The sequence below is a fragment of the Labrus mixtus genome, chromosome 8, assembly GCF_963584025.1.
Source record: "Labrus mixtus chromosome 8, fLabMix1.1, whole genome shotgun sequence".
Taxonomy (NCBI): Eukaryota; Metazoa; Chordata; class Actinopteri; order Labriformes; family Labridae; genus Labrus; species Labrus mixtus.
In genome coordinates this window covers 14,554,194-14,577,644 of record NC_083619.1, presented here as the reverse complement: position 1 = coordinate 14,577,644, position 23,451 = coordinate 14,554,194, and the positions used below count along the sequence as shown (strand labels likewise).

Sequence of the window (23,451 nt, the reverse complement as noted above, 5' to 3'; positions counted from 1 at the left end):
GCGAGTGCTTCAGAGCAGTTTTGGGGTTCGGTGCCTTGCTCAAGGGCACCTCAGCAGTGCTCAGGAAGTGTAGTTAAATAAATACAAAATACTGATTACACTTTATCATCCTGGTCTTGTTATTCTATCATAATTGCAATTAATGAAAATCAATGTAAACACTGACATCAGGCAGTTAACTGTGTTTTTAATTGGCTGTGATGGGTTTATAAAGACTGACTAAATAGCAGAGGAATTTCCAAGAAGGAAAAACTGAAATATTTATGACTGACTGTGAAACTATTTAGGTTACATTTGCAACTCAATGAAATTCATCACAGTAATTGGAAGTGAGCCAAATGAAGAATGTGTTTCTCTTCCCTTGTAACTGGAACCAAATCACAGAAGTCTTTCCCTTTGGTGAATCACAGCAAAATGAAGAGTTACGTCATCTCCATCTCCACCTCCACCTTGTGTATGAGGGGGTTTATTTCAATCTTTTTTTTTGTTAAATAGTGTATATTAGTCATGCTCGTTGACTTAAGTTCCCGCGGGAATTTGACTTATAATCGAGACATTTTACAGTTAATCAGGTTAAGAATTCATCCACTTATGCATTGTAGTCTGTTGGGATATGTAAATGTGCTTTAATGAATGACCTCATTAGCATGCATGCTTGTGTACAATCATAATTATAGGGATAGAGTGCAGCTCAAAAACCCCTTATTGAGAGTAATGACCGTGAATGAGAGCATGAGGTGAGAGGTCACGCAGACTGGGCTTTGAGCCTGGACTACAGACATGTACGCACACACGGTGGTGCAGCCTGTCTGGTCATCTGACTGAGAGTTTCGGGTGACGGCTCCTTTAAGAAAGCGGAACTGAGCGTCGCTGTTTGACGCGCTGAGGATGTGGTGGGCAGGAAACGCTGTGCAAGAGCGAAGCAGAGACACGATCACGCTTCCCAACAGCAAGGGTTTGCACAATACAGAGCGATCAAAATGCGCTTGAATCCGCCACGCTGATGTCCAGGAGAGGTCGGATCTGGACTCCGCGGCCGTCGCAGAGGATTTTGTCGGCGTGGGGTTTGACTGCTAGCCGAGCGAGGGCAGCCTTCCCAGTCTGCTCGCTTTGAAAACATCGGGGCTGGTCAGCGGGTGGGAGGGAGAGAGAGAGAGAGAGAGAGGAAGACTTCGTCGCGGAAAAAAGGAGGTGTCTGCCTTTTTCTTTTTTCTTTTTTTTTTTTCTCCCCCCTTACACCACCCACCCAGGCCATGAGGGAGTACAAAGTGGTTGTTTTGGGGTCAGGAGGAGTCGGTAAATCCGCGCTGACGGTCCAGTTCGTGACCGGCTCCTTCATCGAGAAATACGACCCCACGATAGAGGATTTCTACCGGAAGGAGATCGAGGTGGACTCGTCCCCGTCCGTGCTGGAGATCCTGGACACGGCCGGGACCGAGCAGTTCGCGTCCATGCGCGACCTGTACATCAAGAACGGCCAGGGCTTCATCCTGGTCTACAGCCTGGTCAACCAGCAGAGCTTCCAGGACATCAAGCCCATGAGAGACCAGATCATCCGGGTGAAGAGGTATGAGAGGGTGCCCATGATCCTGGTGGGGAACAAGGTGGACCTGGAGGGGGAGAGAGAGGTGTCTTCCGGGGAAGGCAAGGCGCTGGCCCAGGAGTGGAGCTGCCCCTTTATGGAAACTTCCGCCAAAAATAAAAGCTCGGTTGACGAACTGTTTGCAGAAATAGTCAGACAGATGAACTACTCAACAGTTCCCAGTGGCGGCGACCAGTGCTGCTCATGTGTCCTGCTCTAAAAACAAACCCAGAGACCACATCCGGGCTGGATTCGTGACTCTAACTAGTCCTGCAGGCTTCTCTCTCTCTCTCCTCACACTGTTGTCTTATTGTTGCACACAAACACAAATCGACGTTGACAACAATCGATCATGTATAATAGTCTGGAAAAAAAAAAAGTGTTTACATGACAAAGTTACTTGAATGTTTTTGGGGATTTTTTTTTTTCTTTTATAGCTTTGTATATGACACTTCTCTGGAAATGTGCCTCAATGGGAATGTCTTATTGTGAAACCTAAGAGACATCTGCTTTTATTTTCTGTTCATTTTTAGTGGGTTTATTGTTCAGCTTCTGGGCCGGGTCCATCTGTCTTAGGGTTTGGTCATAGTTGTGGGTTTGGTCATTTTTGGGATCTCTTTGGCTGAAATTACAGAGCGGGAAACTTGAAAGTGCTTAAAAATCTTCAACGCTCTCAAACGTATATCAATCACCACTGAAGCCTTTGCACAGGTTCCTTAAATCTGATCAACAAAAATGCATTCCCCCCCCCAAAAAAGTCATGACCCCACCCACTTAGGGACTGTATTTGAAGCTGTGGACTGTAGTGGATTTGTGTTTCAGAATTCTTTTTTTTTTTAGTTCCCCCCCCCCTCTTTGGTGTGGTGAAAAGTGGATTTATCATGGATCTTGCACTTAGCTGACGGTGTCCCTCCTCAGTGTGCACAAACGAGGACCTTAGTGCGTTGCTGTGGCTGCATGGGGAACACCACAACCCCATGTCAAGTGCCTTCCTAAGAAAAACTCTTGTGACTGTGCCAACCGATGAGCCCTTCTTCCTCTGCAGTGTGTCTTGATGGCAATCAGAACTTCTTCTTTTTTAGCAGTTTCTCGTTTCATTTGGTGTCAAGTGAGAACAGCCTCTTCCTGGTGTACAGTCAGGAAGCTCCGCTGGTTGTCCGACCTGCTGATTCAGGGGTCAGAGTCAGGCCATTCCTCCAGGTACTAGTCCCAACAAGATCAACAGAGTATCTTTTAACCTACCAGGGTTTTGGTTCAGTGAATGGCAAGCCATGTCTGTATTATCTAGAGTTTTGTTTTCCTTTTATAAAAATGTGACATTTTTTTGACTTCTATTGTAATTGTAAGTTTTCCTTTGGACAAATCTTCTGCCATCCAGCTGTCAGTTGAATGACTTGTAATACAAAAAGCATTTTAAGTCAGAGTGTCTGCCTTTTATTCAGGGGCTCTTTTACATTTATTTTTCCTTTTTTTTATAGAGAAAAAATGTTGATTAGTCGGACAATTTTAAATGTTGATATTCAGTTGTTTTATTATCTAAATGAAGACAAAAAAAAAAAAAAACTATTTCTAGCACTATCTTCACCAAAACAAGGACTTGATACTTTTGTCCTTTTTTTTCCTAATAGGTCTTTTTTTGATTTTTAGTTTTGGGAGCGTTTGCACCACACAAGATCCTGTCAGATATTTGTTGCTCTTGTGTTAACAATTTTTAAACCACTTTCAGACATCCTGCGCGACACCTCTCAAGATATAGGCTAAAGGACCATATATCTAAATTATACATTAGAAAAAGAAATGTCTGTTCCAACCGGGCAGTGACTTTTCATGGTGCAGGGGTTTTAGTTTGGACAGGTTACAGGGTTTTTAAATGTTTACTGTTTCTATAAGAATGATTAGTCTTATACACAGAGTTAGAATTACCTAGTAACTGATCATGGCCATCGTTGCACATATGAATAAATAACATCTCAGTCCAGTTGTTTGGATAGTGGGTAGGGTTTCCAGTGAGAGTGTTTAGCTGGGGAGGGCTATTTCCCTTCTACCCACTGCGTGTTTTGCCACTGAGCACAGAGAGGGCTTTTTCCTTTCTGCAGCTCAGTTCAATCAGCCAAACATACGTTGTACTGTCGGCTGGTATTTGGTTCCTAAGATTAGCCAATGAGCTGATACCTCAAGTGTCTATAAAAAAGTAGAGATTCAAGGTCAGATAACGAACTTCAATCTAAGGACATGTCAGCACTAATTATGTATAGGCTAAAGAAAACATTATTTCAATAAGTTTTACAATGACGTTGTTTCATTTAAGCTGAAACTTCGGGTGAATTTCAAAGCTCAAGCTTTGCAGTAGCTTATGTCAGAGTCCTTTCATAAGAATGAACTTAAATATAACACTGCCTCTTATCTTAAAACTTCAATTACTCCAAATTTTATTCTGGTGTGTTGAACACCCACAGGGTTTCATTTTGTGAAACTCCACGTCTTTTTGAGTGGCTCCTACAAGCAAAAGAAAAAAACTGTTACCTAACAAGTAATGAATTTTATTGATTAGTTTTAACTGTTAATGTAAACAGCGACTGTTAAATAATTCATGCGATCATTGTGACTGTAATATGAACATGTATAACTCAGAGAAACTTAAATAAGCCTCAGACATTTACCTTACATGGGAGGAAAAAACAAATATATTTTCAAGCTCTTTCTGCAGATCTCATCAAAAAGGGATAAGAGCAGTAAAAATAAGTTTTAAGTTATAAGAGTCAAGGGTGATCTAGATGTGCTGATGTTTGATCATCTGGCATACGGGTCAGAATCAGCTTTCAGAATCAGGGTCACATAACTATACGGCTAAAATGAGCAACAGCAGCTCAGTCGGTTACTTGAGTTTATCCTTCAAAATATTCTTCCCTACATTTCAAAGGTAAACTTTTCACTCCACTTTAAAGGTAGTAAAGATACTTAAACCATAAAATCTACTTTTAATCCCAAATTGTACTATAAAAGGTGATTGTTTTTTTCAGGCAAACTAACTTTGCTTAACTTTCTTTTATACACTTTTTTTAATCCTATAATACAAACTTAACCAGCTTAGAAAGTAAAACTCCACTCACATGTTGACCAAAATCTATTTCTTATGAGAGTTTAACAGACATGCGCAAAATAAGATCTGGATGGAGGAACGTGTGTAGGGGTGAGACTTAGTCTACAAGTACATTTTCTTCTCATATTGGTTCCTTGGCCTGCATGACCTTAGTCATAAGACCCATCCGGTGTATCATCGCAGTGGAGTTTGAATACATGAAACGCCACATTTACAGTTTTTAAATGATGCCTAAAGCTTGTGCATTTCTCAATATTTGTTGGTCTACAGCAGGATGGTTTCAAAGATACTGTACTTAAGTGGAATGGGAGGTATCGCTTGGTGACAGCAGGAGCAGCCAGCCCGGTGTATCAGGATTAGACTGAGTGTGAAGTTCATAAGAGGCAAACATTCAGCTTCAAAGATGTGGATAATATAAATGCAGAACGTCTCAGTCATATTCTGCAGTAGTAACGTGCTGCTTTCCTTACAGTCTTACAAAGTAATATCCTTCCATTTGTACACAAAATAATATAAAACATTAAGTTATATGACCAGTACACTTCTCCGATGCTGCCTAAACATCTGACACCATTTTATGCCCACTGCATCATTACTCAAACTGTTCCTCTGTTCCTGTTCCTCTTAATGTTCCTCCTGAATTTCACAATGTACATGGCCAAGAGCCTTACGTGAAAGCTGAAGCATTTTTCATTCAGATCATACTTAGCCACATATAACCTGAGTAGTTGTAAGCCTTTAGGTGTACAACCTGCACTACACGAGCTGTAGAGCTATTACACACTGATGCATCAACTTTTTTTTTTATATCGTATAGAGGAAATGAAGGGTGGATGAGAGGGCATTTCCTGTGTTGCTGTAACCTCACCTTAGATTTATCAGATGTTGAAACTTATACACAGTTCCTCTTTACCATTTTGAAAGAAATGGTTTGTCACAGCCTGTTCTCCCTTGGGTGCCCATGACACAGGATGTGACCCCTGTGCTTTAGCTTGTTCAACTTGAGCCAAAGCTCACACAGAAAGATTCAAATTAAGAAGCATGTGAGGGGAAATGTAGACGAGAGAAAAGAACAGAGTAGGATGGATAGATTTCATTTGAGTGGCTGCATTGTGATTTGATTTAAAGCCAGCAGGATCATATGACACTATTTACTGATATTTTCACTCTTACTGCAACTTATCTTTTAGCTGATTGGTAAAGACATGGTCAAATTTGATGATATTATGTGATGCAATCGCCTCTGAAACAGCTCTCATTGAAATCTATTGAATGGCTTTTATTGTGAGCCATGAACTCAAAACTAAGTGACAGCAAACACACACACACACACACACACACACACACACACACACTCTATCTGACCTTAGCAAAAAGAATAAGATCATCATGTGAGAAAATCTGGAAGTAAGAAAGTCTTCTTTCTGCAATGTTAAGCTTGGCCAGTGTTTTGCAATAACAAGGTCTGTAGCCCGAGGAGTGGAGATGAAGCCATACAGAGATTGCATGCAGCTGAATTCTTGGTTAACCTACAATGAAACCATTATCGGTGCTCATAGGTTACTTACAGTGACAAAGCTGGGCTTTACTTGGTACACCATGAGGACCCTACACTGTCAACAACAAATAGTTCTAAACTCTTGAATGCATCGTTCTGCTCTTTCTTTGAGAAGACAGATTATATTGCCTGTACTTTTGAGCAATAGTTTGACATTTTGGGTAAATATGCTTGTTTGATATTACTAGGAGTTAGTTGCAGAGATGTAAATAGGCACAACACTGTAGCCAGCCACCTGTAAGCTTCGATAAGCAGAAAGAATGCTAACAGGGCAAAAAGCTCTGTGAAAATACAACATACCAGTCCCTCTCAAGCTCAATAGCTTATTTATCTTTAAAAAAGAGTTAAGTGCTGTAACAACTTCTTATACTTTGACTATTTCAGAGTTTTCTGTCTTCATGCTAAGCTAATCATCTGCTACTGGTGTTCTTTACTAAACACTCAACCATTAAGTGTCACTAACAGGGAAGGGTTACTCAATAATAGACTTTTTAACATGTGGAAGTTAAAAGCTGCCAGTATCATACTAAATTGTAGTTAAATTGAAGATTCATGTGAATTCCATGCATGTGAAGTATGAACACATGTAAGCTTCATTTATTGCATATTTGTGCTTTAAAAAATGTATTTCCAAGATAAACCCATTTTCCATCAACAAATCATATTCTGCGTAGGAGAACATGAATGTGGATGGGCTTCTTAACTTTTTCGAAGCGTCGATACTATTCAAACGGAACTAACTTGAAGGGAAATTGAAAAACTGGGATTTTCACATAAATACCAACTGTGTCATTACTTGTGCCAGTGTGAAATGCAAATAGAAGGGAAAATGGAAGTTTGTCTTTTCTATGCTGGAGCCATTGGTGATGTAATTTAATGATACCATTTTAAAGGCAAACATTAAAATATCAAATATACATTTTCAATGTACACAATCATGATTGGATTTCATTTGAACCTGGAATTTCAATGTGATTGAAAAACGGATTGGTATATAACAATAAAAAGAGATGGAGCAGAAAAACTAAAGTTAGACAATCACATGGCTCGCAGTGATATGAACCTTCATGTTTTTATTCTAGCAAAATGTATGGGAGCCTAGAACTGCCAATATAGAAATCAAATAATTTTTATGAATGATTTATCTGATTTAAATAATTATGATTGTTTTATGTTGAGATTAACAATAATTTAACTTCCCTTATACCTTGTTTCATGTGTGATACCCTTTACTTACTTGGAGCCAGTTTGTGACAAATGGTTGTCATTACATTACAGTTATTAATATAATTGTGGTTTATCTTTAATAACCCAAGGCAAACTGCAACAAGTGCTCCTACCATGTGGTTACAACCCAGAAATGTAGAGAACCATGCTAATTCATTGACTTCCTCGTCATAGCACCACCCACAAGTGAAGCCTTCATCAGCACACTCAGGTAAGCTTACAGACAAACACAATCACAATTAAATGAAGTGTACACAGTGTGGTCTGAACTATGTACACCTTACAATGTATGATAAAATGCATATCAGTTTCTGCCAACTAATGGAAACAGGAAGTCACATGTAACTCCTTCAATAAATCATTATGTAATAGACGTGAAAATTCAGTTGTGTGTCAACTGAGACACAAGTGCAAGGGCCCTTTAATCACCACTTACGTCTTAGATTTGTTTGAATCTGAAATTTAGATGTACATTTAGATGTATTTTTGCCCAATTCTGGGGTCATACTTGTATAAACTCCTCAATAAATATTATCTTTAATTCTGAAAATATTACCAAAAATGTACTAAAAATTGCAGACAAAACTTTTTTTTTAAACTTCAAGAAAATTTACAACAAAATATTTCTTTAAAAAAAATCAGGAAAATTCCCTATACGTTTCCATAATCTTTCTATGACAATTCCTTGAAAATAAAATAAAAGTTACCAAATTTTCAGAAAATCAGAAGAAAAGTTCTGACAAAAAATGATTGAAAATCCCCAAAACGTTCTGTAAAAATGTCAGGATATATATGGCAACATTTCCCAAAATTACAAATTCCTTATGAATATCAAGGAAAATTTCCTGGTAAATTGCAGCAAGTTCTGAAACATAACCGACCGAAGTTCCCTAAATTGTGGGAGAATTCCTGAAAATATCTGAAAAAACTTTCAAAAAAAGATCCTAAACATTTCTTGGAAAAGCTCTAAGGAGAGTTCCATAAGTTTCATAATATTTCAAACAAAAAATTCCTGAAGTTCCCAAATATTTTTCAAACGTTTACAAAAAAAAATCTTGTAAAATTTCAGAGGATTTTCGGGAAAAAAAATACATAATTAAAATTCTTGAACATTTTCTGAATACCATCACGAAATAGCCAGAATAATTCCTGTAAATTTCTGTAGAAAATGTCCACAAAAAAGTCCAAAATTTAAGATTAAGTTTAACGAACATTCCAACATGTTTTGAAATGCAGATGTTCATTCAGAATATAAATTCCAGAAAATAAACAGTTGTGATTTCAAAAAATATTGAAATATTACAAAAAAAAAAAGGAAATATAAAGGATAATTTTAGGAAAAGTTCTTTGAAAAATTCTCAAAAATGAATTGTCTATGTCAGAATGTCAGAAGAATGTTTCCTTAAATCTGAGGTTTTATCACAATTCCTGATATAATGTCCAATATTTCCCCAAAAGTTTGGGAAAATCCCCCAAAAACCTTAAAGTTTTCAAAATTAACATAATATTAATCTAGATTAAGATCTGGGGAAATTTGAGGCTAGTTAAACACCTCGAAAATGATTTTAAAAAATAACAAAAAAGCAAAATAGTAAGCAAAATTTCAAAGTTCAAGAAAAATACAAACACTACACAAATACAGTTATTTGTCCTTTAAACCAAGACTCAACAGAAAACAGTCAACAGTTTTTCAGATTAGTTCAAGACATTTATAAATTGTGCATGAAGACCACAAGAGTGCCTTCCCCTGTGAGGGTCAGATATTTTCTAGCTAATGCTTCCAGCAAGATTGTGTCCAAGTGTGGATGAGTCACAAGTCTTACAGGGAACAGTGAAGAAAAGGGTTACCACATATCCATGGACTGAAATAGACTAAATGCTCTGCATCTGCCTCTCACATTGCACACTGAGTGGGAGGACACAGCAGACACACAGAGGTGCTCTCAGCTTCCCACCACATTCATCCAACATCTTATCTCCGTTTTCAGCCCATCTACTCATACACTCTGAATGACTGTGTGTGTGTTCATCCCCTTCCATCTTCACAACTGTCTTAGCTACTATTGAGCTTTTTTCAAATGTGAAATTACAAAATGTACAGAGGAGGCTTGATAGTGTTTGAAAGCATCAAACTGAAGTCTCCCTTGGATCTGGCTGCTGTTTCCTCTCTGTTCACAAGAGGGCAGGCAGGTACAACTGACCAACAGAAAAGAGGGCACCGATACAGTATGTTGATACAAATATAATATACTCATGTTCCTACATATATATAAATTCTTAAAAAAATAAACAGATATTTTTACAACTAAAAATGACTTTTAATATTCCTTCCACTCTTAAATGTTGAGGACAATCCAACAATAAATAAGGTGGAATACATAAAATCAGAGGATTGTTTTTTTTAAAATGCAACTATTAAAAACCTGGCTTAAAGATTTTTGACTGCGGATGATGTACAATGGTTTTGTATACAAAGAATATCATTCAAATGGGGCACCGGTGTCCTAGTTGTTGGCAGAAAAACCCTTGAGTACATTAAACAGAGCAATACTGCCGTATATTGCTTTTGAATGCAACGTTTTATTGCTTACAAAAGGATTGTGTCAGTTCTTCTTTTAGTGAACATAATCTGACTTTTACACCTCAACAGTGTACGGCATTAATGTTTGCAACTCCCCTATAAACAGTTGTTCAGCTTTAACTCAGTGTCATTTTGCTAATTGTGAGATTATCAACAATGGACTTTTGTTAGTGTTACTGTAGTGCACATAAGGTTTCCTAAATCTGTGATCCCACTATAAATAAAAATCATATTTATATGACTTTCTCTGCATTGCTGTTTCTGTCAAAATTCAGTCATTCGCTGTAAGGGCACGTAACCAGAGCAGAAGAGGAGGTTCTCAGCTGCAATTTGAATTGGCTGTACATACATACAACAGATGTATCAAGAAGATATTTTCTGACATGAAGACAGAAATATCCCTCTGGCTTTGTTCGGCTTGTATCACAGACGAGCAGGCTTTTCTCTGTGGAGCCACCAGGAGCTCAAACAAAAGCTGCCTTTGTCTTTTAATTTGTCACTCATCTAAGAATAAAGTTGACATCACAGGTATCACCCACACCCACCCACCCACCCCACCCGGTTAACTGTTTATTTTGTTTGTGTTTGTCTGTTTGTGCGGCTGTCTTACCTTTGTCACTGATGTGAGCTTTGTTTTATATATCAATGGAAATTGTCAGGGTATTACTCTAAATCTCTCTGTAGGCTAGAGGCATGACAAGAACTTTCTCACAAACAAATATATCCTCTGTGGTCCAGCATGACCAGTATAGTACTTACATGGAGATGTTTTTAAGACCAGATTCTCTCCACAGGATGACTAAATATATTGAAAAGGATCTGCCAACAGAATAAAGAGTCCTGTCAGCCTGAGGGAGACAAGGTTGATTCAAGTATGTATCTCAAGGCAGCCTGCAGCGAGATCTCCATGCCCAGGCAGAGAGGGGGGCCGAGGCTGGAGCGCTGCCCCAGTTCCATCCAGCAGAGGCAGGGGGCAGGAACCAGGGGGCAACCCTCAAGCCCCACCAGCTGCTTTCCAGGAAGTTTCGAAGCCTGCAGACCTCAGGAGCAGCAGAGTTTTGAGGAGCTTCTCTATGTACGCAACAATTTTTTCAAGGCATCTACCCAAACCTGTGCAAACATGGTCTACAGGTAGGATATTGAGTTCTGCTATGGGGTGATTGCATGTAGAAAGAAACAGAGAGATTGGAGGAATATCATTTAAGTTGTTAAAAGGTGTTCCTTACTGATTTTGCTGCATGTCTTTATCTGTTCATGGGTAATTGTGAATTTAGTCAGAACTTATCAGTTTAAACAGCACTCTGTATGTCAACTCATTTCAGTTTATATAATCTATGAACCACTGGGACTAGGAATTATATCTTTCTTCAGCAGGGTCCCTGTGTTTTTTAATACCTAAATGCTATCATCAACCACTGATAAGAAACAGCCTCTCTTAGCACAATGAGACCCGGCACTGATTCCCCTCTGCAATTAGACATGACGTTTAAGGCCACCATTAGACATAATGCTGTCATCTTTGGCTTTGGCTGGTTTCAGTTCTAAAGAGATTTGAATATGAAATTAAGCAGGGTGTTAATGTAAGTAGAAAGAGTGTAAGCTGTCTGGAGTAATGATCTGAAATGGAGGTAATATTACAGATTTGCTGTCTCTGAAAAGTGTCTTTCATTGGAAATCAATCAACATTCATGTCATAATGGTCCCTTGATAAAATATTGACTTTAAAATTACACTCAAAGATTTCCTGCCAGGAACTGGATGATTAATATTGTTCCAATCTGGTCTTTTGGTAAATGTGAAGCGACAACAAGAAAATTGTTAGCTTATTAATCATAAATGTTGGAAGCAGCTGGAAAATGGCTAGCCAAAGCAAGTAAAGCGTTTGTGTAGATATGAGCAACCCTAAATTTTATCCAATGAACATTTTTAGTTTTTATTATCACTACTATTTCTTTGAAAGGTTGTGACTTTTTGTTTGAGTAAATCCAACATCTTGAGTAGTTAGCGTATTCCTTCTTATAGGGCTAACTAGCTCTACCCTTTGCTTTAAAGTTGTATCAATCTTTATTATCCAACTCTTGGTGATAATAACATACAAACACTTTATTCTTCAGAAGTTTCCAACCCTTTTTTGGTTTTCATATGGAGGAGAACATAGCTTGACGAGGAAAGACTGTGCAACACCACCTACACAGAAAGGCTAATGGTGTTTTCACAGCTAACAGGTGACAAGGCATCAGGCTATAAGTCATCTTGAATAAAAGTTGGGGACATTTGAAGACTGGCAAAATGTGCTCAAATCAATTTAGCTAACCTCAACTGTTTAAGGCACTCCAATTACACATTAAAGCATCAACCAATCATATGCTTTTATATCACATAACCAACTATTTTTCTCTGTACTCCCTGTCTTCAAAGTGGTCTCTGTCACTCTCTTCTTCTGCGTTTGGTAACGCTGCTATGTTAACTGGGAGGCTGCCGGGTAGCTACAGTTCTGTTGTCAGGGTACTCAAAACCAGCATTTGATCTGCTGCTTAAAGCTCCTTTGCTAAAGGTGTAATAACAACACTCCCTGGTACTTGGAGCTCCCAAACTGGATGAGTAAGGTAGACTAGCTGCTGGCTGACAGAGTTGAATGACCTAACTGGCTAACAGAGACTAAAGTTAGCATTTATATTAGAAGCAACTGGAGGCCATCCACGATAAAACCAGAAAACATTTCTCCATGAACTCTGATGTGAAGAAATAAAGATGTAACAGTATTGTACAAGGTCAAGACAAGTGTTTAAGAAGCACTTGATGTCTACTAGGCTATAACACTAGCATCTGCAGTTTCATGGCTTTGTAGCTCTTTGGACATTCTGTGTGCTATTTATTGAAGTTTGATATTGAGCATACATACATTTTATCAATAGAGACTCCATTAACCACTGAGTGCCTCACCATTCACCAAATAAAAAACTCTGAATACATTTCCCTCAATCATTCAATATCTCCATAAGGCCAAGAGCCCTCTGGGCAGACACATAAGGTCACTAGGCATTTGTACGTTGTCACAATAAAGATGTCAGCATTCATCAAAGTCAACATATGCAGTGGTTTCAGACTGAGATGAGGTCGTGACAGAAGCTTGACCGATAATGATGCCTATGGTCATAATGTTATAATGGTGGAAATGAAGATAATTATGTGTGTGCAAGTGGATGTAAATTGACTGTTGATGAAAGACGGATTTGGAGATGATGATGATCTTGCATTTTTATACAAATCCTTCTCTTACTGTCCCCTCCTGTCAGATTTGGAGTCAAGCTTCATCGTCAGTATTTCATGCATGTTTGCTGCCCCAGAGTGAAATTTGTGGCTTAACCGTGACCGTTTTGTCTACACAGAGTCGGTATCGCCCTATTAAAACAGATTAAACAACCAATTCCTCCTCTGTGTACGTGCAGTACATCACAATGACTAGTGCTGCTGGGTCAAATCTGCAGCATATGGGGAAAGACTATAGAAATGGAGTGAGAGAGAGAGAGAGAGACTGTCGTGTTTAAGATGATCTAGAGAAGAAAAGGTAGAGGGGGAGAATAGAAAGGAGAAAAAACATAGACAGAAGATTAGAGCCAAAAGGAGAATGCAGAGGAAATTACAGAGAGAGAGAGAGAGAGAGGGGGACTGCTGCAGCAGTGACGTCACTGGGAGCTTGGAAAGATTTCCCCCCTTGTTATCTCTCATTTTCTCAACAAGAGGTTAGAGCTGATAAGAAAAACGATCAGCGTTACATTTTGAATATTTCAGTATAATGTATAAATACAGCTGTTTTAAGGGCTGTAATTATGTGACAGGGACTCTAATGTCGCTAAAGAAAGAATTTTGTTCTCTCTATAAATAGATGCAGTATTTTGGAGAGGAAAAGGCAATGCTATCAAGCTATGCCAACAGATGTTGCACACTGTGGGAAATCCAGGATAGAACGATTAATCAGTCTGCTGTCTCCTGTGTGCTGTGTCATGACTGCTGATGTATTTCAACATGTGCATACTTGCCATGTGGATGTTTTTTGTTTTAGTATCAGAGTTTTGGAACTCTATTAAAGGTTCCTTACTGGAGCAATTAAAGCAGAGAGGTTTGCCTCAAGGTAACAGCCACATTGCCTGTTGGGGATTCCAGCCGAGAATGTAAGAGAGAGATCTAGTTGTCGCTTTTGACTGACACACTTTTAAATGAGATCAACAGGGAGGAAGTTATAGGCTTCGAGGTGCATGTGACATTAGAAGGATGATTGAAACTTAGTCCAACTGTGCAGTTAGCTCTCAAGAGTGTCGCAGAACAAAATGATCAAGCCAGAACAGGGTTTGCCTGCAGGCTTTTTATGTTTTTCTTCAACTTAGTGTTGTATAAATGTGCTTTCCACTGATTTTACTCATCAGAATAAGTTTCATCATAGAGGGCAGGGCTTTTGGGAATTGTTAAAACAGATGTATGTATTATTTAGCTTGTGCTTTCCAAGCTTTCAAAAGCCTGAAAAAATAACCCTGAAAAGCTTTGTTACTCAGGGCAGTATGAGCTCTACAATTCTGTACAGCATACTGGATACACCATTGACTGTATAAAAGTAATGGATGGTCTTAAAGGTAATGCCTTAAGCAAATAGTTCAACAATCAGGGGCAACTCATCTTATTAGAAAAACATGGCAGATTTTATAGAACTAACTAAAGTTTACGATCTCGTTTTCTAGGTTCATGTCATCCTTAATATAGCATGTTGTTGTTCATTTTGTAAATCATTGTCCCATTAAGAGTAATGTGGAAATCAAGCAGTGCATGCTTTAGGGCTTGGATACTTAAATCACTACTGCAGCAACCATTGACTTTAATTGTGCAGCAATGCATATCTGCTCTGCTGATACCAAAAGCTAAAATGAAGACAATTAACCAATGGGCTATGTTATGCTGGCTATGTCCACTTTGAACAATATCAGGGACTGGAAGTCAGGTTATCAGAATAATGTCTTAGTTGCTTTGTTACTGTTTCATTAAATATGACTCCAGTCAATCTTCCGAATTTCTATGATGTCAATATTAAAGACAATATTTAAAGTCTATATTGCACGAAACCCTATAAGTAGTAGTGATCATCGCATAATCATAATCTGAAGAAAAGATACAAGTCCTAATTCTGAATCAAATTTTAAAAATTTTCCACACCCGACTCTAATCATAGAGAAAGGTTAAGAAATTGAAATGTCAGTATTACTTGTGTTTTTGATTGCATTAAGCTGCAATGCAATATGACGCATTCTTTAGCAATTGCAGGCACTTGAAAATATTGGAAAGAAGCATTAAATCAGCTTAATCAAGATACATTTGATCACATCCTTTATAGTTGCTAATGTTAAAAATCGGACCGTTGTTGCTCTTTCTGACTCAAGAGACAACCCTCACATTGAAAATACATGGCTCTGTCGAAGTGATTTTCACCAGCATCTACTGTTATCAAATACAATCGAGAAGGATATAAATAAAACTGTGTTTTTGCCTCGAGGTTCATGATTGTTCCATGAACCATGAAATCCTGCATTGTCACATTACAGCTCAGTGGGGGAGGAAAATAAGACTCTATACCGCCTGAATGCTGGCTTATGCCTTATCTCATTGTGCGTCTTACAGTAGCATCTGCTCTGAGATGTTAGTGACAGTGTACGTCTTTTTGGCTCTTCTTTGAGACTCTAATCAACTATAACATGCCATTCCTCACATCACACATCATGCAGTGTCGTCAAGCTGTTCCTAAAGGAGTAACAGATTGGACATTAGTGCTTATTACATGGTGATAATTAATATATGCTTCGAAAGTCATCACCCGTTATGTGAAGCGCGCCTGTTACTTTCTCATGTAGGTTAATGTTATCAGCAGCCATATGTCATTTTATCATCCTGCCTGGGGGAAAATGTATTTAAGTAAATGAACGCTCACAAACAAATCTCCCTTTACTTCCATTCAATTTACATTTCTCTCTCTCTCTCTCTCTTTCTCGCCCTCTCTCTCCCTCTCTCTCTCTCTCCCTCTTGCCCCCTCTCTCTCTCTCTCTCATCCTCTCTCTCTCCATTTCTCTCTCTCACTGAGTGTGTGGCACCATATAGTGAAAAAACACTGCAGTTCCTTCAGCCAGTCAGTCAGAGCCAGTAGCCTACACACACACTGTTTCTCTCCCTGATTCAGCGCCTCACTCACTTACTATCTCTCTCTCTCTTTCTCTCTCTCTCTCTCTCCTTACACTCACATACACGCTGCTCTTCGCCTCCTCACTGCATCAGTCCTCTTCCTCCCTGATCTGAGGTACCATGCATCCTCCTTTCTCCTCCTCCTCCTCCTCCTCCTTCTCCCTGCCACTTGTCTGCTACTGTTCCAGGGTCTCCTTATCCAACAGAGCGCTCTTGTTGCAAAGCAGTGGACCGTAAAAAAGCTGTTTGACTTGGCGGAGGACTTTTTTGAGACGGGACAAGGCTGTGTGCATCGGGTCTGGGGACAGCTGCTGGAAATGCTGATGCTGCTTCTGTCTGGATGCAGATCTTTGCGGGACTTCTACATGCTGTGTGACACTGCTTGATTCCCTGCAAAGTTTCAAGAGGGCACACATCAATCAAGCTTATCCTTTCCGCTCAGAGAACGCTGACTGCTTACTGTGTGTAAGAACATTTACATCCGTTAGGAATTAGTGTTGTGTTTTTCTTCTGTCAGTTGAAGGCAAATTACGCTGTTTAACAGAGAAGAATTGATTATCTAATTGTAAGCATTTCCTATTTTGTGAATGCAAGACCTTATATTTTATCATGTGTGAATGTGTGTACATGATTTCCTGAGTGAGAGTGTGTGTTTGTGTGTGAAGCACAGTGTGCGTGTTGGTGATGGGTTACTCTTCTCTCAGGATGTGTGACTAAAAGGTTTGGTTAGGTCTTGGTTAGAGGGGTGAAGAATGACTTCTCTCAGATGCAGACAATTCCTTGCTTCCCATTCATCCAAAAAAGAAACGCATTAAAAGAGGCATCAGAGGGGGACTTTGTAAAACAGAAATAGAAAAATCAGGAAGAGCACGAGGACCAAAATTAAGGTGGAAATGTATAAGTTCACTGTGCCTTACGGAGGATGAGTTGGGTGCCATTAAACAGGACACAGAGAGAAAAATGAGATGGAAGGATTAGAAAAAGTAGGGCAGAATTGCTCTCATTCTTCATGTTGATGCCACTTGGAGATGTGTTGAGAAGGCAATAAAAACTCAGGGAAAGAAAATGAAGAGATTTCACTTTTTTATATATGTAAGTCATCTTTCTGGTTTTGCAGGACATTCAAGTGCTCCTCTCAATTGGGCAACTCATTCAGTGCCTCTTTCCCTTCATCCTTGTCCCTCCATCTTCACCCTCTCTCATGTTTCCAGGTGGAGTCAAATCACTGGATCCCCGTCTCAACTCCTCACACACTGATTAGAACTGCAACTCTGCTATATCAGATCTTAACGTATAACTTCATCTTGAGATTCTTCTTCAAAAAGAGACCACCATTCCTGCCTTTGACATCCATTTGAGATTAAGCAACAGGCAGATCTGGCCTGGACCTCTGACTTTGAACATTACAAAACAACGAGGACAGAAAGTCATAAACAAACAATAAAGGACTGTTCAATATTTCAAAGAGAAGCTCTGGTAGCCTTTTTAAAACAGCCATGCAGGTGTCCTTTGCATGCACAGACCACGGGCTGAAGGCCCCGCGGAATGGCGAGCACAGCAAGCAGAATGCGACCAGTCCAAACACAGCCAGCCAGGCCCGTGCCCGCTTCCGCACCGTGGCCCTGATCGCTCGCAGCCTGGGCTCCTTCACCCATCGCTACCACCACAACCTTAAGGAGTCTACGGCCAAGCTCACTGGCATGAAGTACCGGTATGTAAACAGAGAGTAGAGACTGTGTGAGGAATGAGAGGGTGGATGAGAAAATGTGTTAAGTTTAGATGGGCCATAGTTTTCTCTCCTCTGGTAACACTGTGTAATATGGGAGAATGATGTAGAATGAGCTCATTTGTAAGAGCCCTGATGGAGACAATGAAGATATAAGAGCAGTGACAGGTGATGTGTGGGATGGTGTGTGTGTGTGTGTGTGTGTGTGTGTGTGTGTGTGTGTGTGTGTGTGTGTGTGTGTGTGTGTGTGTGTGTGTGTGTGTGTGTGTGTGTGTGTGTGTGTGTGTGGAGTGTGTCTGGGTGTTTGTGTCGAGATACAGACAAGATGCAGATTTATTGGCAGCTCCATATAAAATTCCACGTTTAACAATCTGTTGATAAAACTACACTTTTTGACGGTTAAGGTTGCTTGGATTGCCTGGAGTTCCACATACAACCCGAGTTGATTTATTTACTTGCATTAAATTTGAGGGGCTGCTGCTGGTGCTGTCACCTCACAACATGACGGTTCCTGGTTTGAATCCCTGGTCAGGGCCTTTCTGTTTGGAGTTTGCGTGTTCTCCCCATGCAACTGTGGGTTCAGTTTTCCTCCGACAATCCAGAGACATGCTCCATAGGTTAATTGGTGACTCTAAATCGCCCGTAGGTGTGAATGTGAGTTTGACTAATTGTTTGTCTCTGTAAAGCAGCCCTTTGATTGGCTGACGACCAGTCCAGAGTGTACCCTGCCTCCCGCCCCAGTGAAAGCTGGGATTGTCTCCAGCCCCCTGCAACCCTGAACGGGATAAGCAGTCGAGATAATGAATGGACTGAACTTTAACTTGAATTGAAAGATAAGGTATTTTGGTGTTGTAATGATGGATGACATTTTTGGAAAATATATTCGTCAATATTTTTGTTGGGCAAATTAGTTTTAAACTGATATCCAGTTTTGACCCCAGCATTTTCAATGTGGCTGATATGGTTTCAAAAATATATATATATTACGCCGAGAAAAATTATTGAAAACTTTACTCTGGAAAGTTTTGTTTTTTTTAAGTGCTGGCTGTATTGTAGTACAGTGTTGATTCTATTTCATTTGCATGTATTATAGAGGAAATGAAGTAGCATTACAAAAGTTACAGTTAAACCTGATTGGCCTGACTCAGTTCAAACTGGTTTACAGCAGGTTCCTGTTCTGCAGCAAATAAAAACAAAGACCAAAGACACAACCAGACCTAACCTAAGCAAAGTGCTGTTGCCCTCACAGCAAGATGCTTCCTGGTTTGAATCCTTCCTACAACATTCCAAGGACATGCTTGTTAGGTCAATTGCTGTCATGTGTGTGTGAGTGGTTGTTTGCCTCTATATATCAGTCATTTTATTGGCTGTGTCCAAAACCACATACTAACTTACTGCCTATACTATAGGCTACTACTCAAACCGTATACTGAATAACTCATACTACCCTGACGATAAGTATGCCGTTAGCAGAATAGCAATGCACGTCCTCTCTTTGTCAAATGACCTCATCAATCATGTGTATCGGGGTCAGCGCACAGAAGCCTCAGTCTAGAAATATTATTCAACAACAATATACATATGTTCAGTATACAGCTATGACAGTCAGACACACACATTTGTATAGTTTAAAATTGTTTTTTTTGCAGCAGAATATAGTTAGTGTTTGGCTCCTAGGCTCAGACCTAATCACTCCTCGCAGTTTTAATTTACATGCAGAAATTTGAGGAGTGATGGGATGATATCTTAACCCCCCCCCCCCCCCCCAGTCGGAGCCTACAGGTGGATGCTGGGGCTGAGCCAGAGTGCAGTTCTTCTGCCGGTTAAAGCTGGCAATGAAAGAGCAGAGGGAGAGACTGGAAATCTTGTGACGTGTCTTGTCAATGTGATGTCATATTTGGTATGCATAGTGGTAGTATGAAAGTACTGTATGTTTCGACAACCTTTCTAGTGTGTACCTCACCTCTCGCCCAAGGGTAGCTGGGATCAGCTAACCCACCTGATGTCACTCATCTGAATGAGCAGTTTTGATGAACAAATGTAATGAAAATAACTGTTATAAAGTGCTGCCATATCAATGTCATCAAAAGAAGCTTATAAAAGGAACAATACTCTTAGTGTTACATTAAGATCCAGCCTTATCACAACTTGAGGTCCTGAAATACGAAGCTGACCCAAAAAATGGTGCTGACCATCTATAACAGCTGTTTGTACTGACTGACAAGGATTTATGGAAGATGTGGGAGCATCAATATTTTTGCAGTCCATTTTATAGTAAAGTATAGAAGAAAGAAAAGTAGACTAAATTATTAAACTACAAATGATTTATAAAATAATCATTCGGATGACTTAAATTTATATCAAGAATACTGTACTTTTTATAGGACAACCGAAAACTCCTCAAAAACTCTGAAATATATATCTGAAATCATAGTATATATTAAGTAAATATATTATCTCTCATGTGCTTGTTCAACACCACTAGCATCAGTGGAAGACTTTGACTGAGCTTCATGCAGTTTATTCAATAACTGGCTGTAACCGTAAGAACATTCTGTGAAGTGTGACAGTAAAGATGAGCAGAGCTGTGCACTCCAGCTCTTCGTGTGACTGTGTGGGAGTCCTAACCAGGCTGGGCCAAGTAAACAATGCGCTCTTCTCTTAGAGAGTGGGCCCTTAACCCAGACCAGCTCCACCTCACACTGCTGGTTTACTGAAGAGGGTGACATCATCACTCACGGTGTCAGGATGGAGAGCGACTCAGAGAGGAAACGAGGGGATGATGGGAAGGATAGAGTAAGAATGAAGGAATGACAGAACAAAAAAAGACAGAACAGTGATTGAATGAGAGAGAAAATCAGGGCACATGGGTCAGTTCACAGAAAAAAAGAGGCAATTAGCAGAATCTGTGCAGATTGGATGTGAGGCAGCTAAATGTGATATGTATCTGCTTGTCACACAATCTCATCTCGTTTCCATAACAACATTGAAATGGCCAACTTCAATCTGTTCCCCCAACACCAAACAAGCCTGGTGACTCTATTGTGCAAAATGTTTCAGCTTTTTGCAAAAAGACTCTTTCCATTAACAGAGATGATTCATTTGGAACAAGCTATTGTCTTTTTTTCCAACTCGATCATTTCACCCCCTTTTTTATGCTTACAGACAAATCCATTTTCTTGTGTCTGTGTTTCTTATATTTTCCTTACTTTCCCTAAATTCATGGTTAAATTGCTTGGTTCCTTAAATGTGTGAGTTGTTGTTGTTGTTTTTGGGTGTTGAAATGAAGATTTGCTCATCCATGTACTGCATTTAAAAACAGGTGGAGGACATTAGCACTAAAGCTTCCTCTAAGCTGTCAGTAAATCCTTCCGTTTTTCACCGCAGATGAGCAAATATTGGATGAAATAACTCATCTGTGATATCCTTTCTCTGCTTCCTGTTTGTTTAGTCTTTTCTTTCATTTCTCTCTTTCTGTACTGTATCTCTCTCTATTTATTTTTTAAAACATCTGACTCAAAGGTATTTGATTAAAGCATTCCTGAATTTCAGCTGACAGGGAATCTCTTAAGCTCAGGCCAAGTTTGTAAAGAAAAAAAATCAGTGTTTTCTCTGCACATCAAGAGGAAGCTATTTTTTACTTGCCTGTGTTTGTGGGCGTATTCATTGGCACATTGGATTTCATACATGAGCGCATGTATGTGCATGTGTGGCGTGAATGCTCGGCACTGCGAACATCTGAAGGCGTAGCACAGCGAGCAAGTGAGCTCAAAGTAATAATACCATCATCTGCAGCATTTTGGTTGTCATGGCAATCCAAATATAGTGTAGCTCTGGTTATGGTGTACCCATAGTTGCAAACCTCCAATTATGTTTGACCTTTGCTTACTCCTGGAATAATACAAACCCACAAGTAGCACGGGAAAAAAAAGGCCAAAATATGAGATTTAACTAAACCTGCTGTTGTTGTTAGCTTCACAGATTATTTCTGGTTCCTGGTAGGAACATCAGTTTGAAGTTCAGAACGGTCATTAGGCACCAGAAGGCCTTTTGACAGAACAGGAGGTTCAGGGTAGATTGCGCTTGGTTGGTTCAGAGCTTCAGTGCAGATGGGTTTGCAGAAATCCCTTCTGTTGGTTCCTCTGAATGCTGGCTTATCAGCGGCCAGCAGAGAGAGAGGCACTCTGCTGTGTGTACTTCATGTGTCAACAATCTGACCAATGCAATGCAGAAAGCAGTCACATTATTAAGTGTTTTTTTTCTGTGCACAGAAAATGTGGTCTGTTTCAAGGTGCTCCACACTTTCATGCAGAGGAGCTGAATGAAAGTTTTGTAGAAGTTTTTCGTCCCATCTATTTGTGAGAAGCAGCCTCAGGTCATATGTCTTTCATACTTTCGCAGATGACTCTAATGTGCCTCCAGCGTGAGCATTTCATTAAAAATCGTTTTCACTTTAGAGCCCCTCTATTTAATAAACCAACAGACTATCCGCAAAAAAAGTGAGATTTTCTTTATTATTATAATTTCTCCTGAGTCATCCAAATAATTGATAGCAGAGGACTGGTTTCTTCTCCTCTGATCTACTCTGTGAAAATAGCTGGAGATATCAGAATATTTGTATGATTTTGTGGAAAATATTTTGTTTTGTAATCTAAGGCTTGGCTTGGCCAGGGACACGAGAATACACTGCAGGGTTTTTTTTTTTTTAAACAGATATAGGATTAAGTCAGCAATCAAATCTTAATTTTTGCTTTTCAGCACAAATAAGCTTGTTCAGTGGGTTTGGAAAAGGTGTCAGAAGATTACACAGCAGGATAGAGTTTTGAACAGCTTCAGTGGGAACTCATGCAATGTCGGTCTGCTTGTCCTCTTATAAACACATATTTTTGCTGCTGTTGCGATCGTCAGGCTTGACCATTATTTTGTCCATTGCTGCTGTTTTGTGTTAAGTGTGTGCATTTGCAGGTGCTTGTGTGACTGCATATGTGCGTTTGCATGTCTTCTTGCATCTTTTCACTGCATTCCCATCATGCTGCTTTTGCAGTTTGTAATCCTTCTCTGCATATTTTTTTCATTGTACGCCCTATCTTCATTATACGTCAAAAGTCTAACATAAATGTATTTCCTACACCATTTACTTCAGCTCCTGTCTCTGCTGTTCTGCTGTGATGTGTAGCTCTAATAATATGAGCCGGGTTGTTGCACAACAGGAGCCCTTTAGCAATGAGCTTCACTCTGCCTAAAGACCAAACAAGCCCCAAAGGATCAGAGCAGCCCAATCTCTCAGTTTAACAGCCAGGGTGTTTGCATGGGCTTTGCGTTTTAATTAAAGGTCACAACTTAAACAGTTTTCTGTACGCCTAATGGCTTTATAATAGTATTGCCTTGCTAATACAGTCTTGTCCTTTTTTTCTCTTCAGGGGCCTCTGTAAACAGACTGTAATCATAAAGATAATAG

The 23,451-nt window shown here is 39.6% G+C and overlaps 2 protein-coding genes across 5 annotated transcripts in view; both read left to right on the top strand.

Annotated features, from left to right (window-relative positions):
- Positions 1-831: 831 nt before the first annotated feature.
- On the top strand, positions 832-2,999 carry LOC132979085 (ras-related protein Rap-2b-like). The gene has a single exon (XM_061044570.1). It carries the CDS (start codon positions 1,254-1,256, stop codon positions 1,800-1,802), a length of 549 nt encoding a protein of 182 aa, XP_060900553.1. The 5' UTR covers positions 832-1,253; the 3' UTR covers positions 1,803-2,999.
- A 7,663-nt stretch (positions 3,000-10,662) lies between these two features.
- The window catches only part of kcnab1b (potassium voltage-gated channel subfamily A regulatory beta subunit 1b), a 38,490-nt gene continuing 25,701 nt past the window's right edge, over positions 10,663-23,451 (top strand). Inside the window, exons 1-2 of one of the 4 annotated variants that reach the window (XM_061044569.1) lie at positions 11,049-11,179; positions 17,479-17,978. In XM_061044569.1, coding sequence (XP_060900552.1) covers positions 17,764-17,978 — 215 coding nt within the window. In that variant the 5' untranslated portion in view covers positions 11,049-11,179; positions 17,479-17,763. Of the gene's footprint in view, positions 11,180-16,203; positions 16,733-17,478; positions 17,979-23,451 lie in introns of those variants that run through there. The other 3 variants (XM_061044568.1, XM_061044567.1, XM_061044566.1) reach the window with 3 other exon arrangements.

Excerpts from the sequence above, each read along its gene's own strand:
- LOC132979085 (XM_061044570.1), top strand. The coding sequence starts at position 1,254 with ATGAGGGAGTACAAAGTGGTTGTTTTGGGGTCAGGAGGAGTCGGTAAA.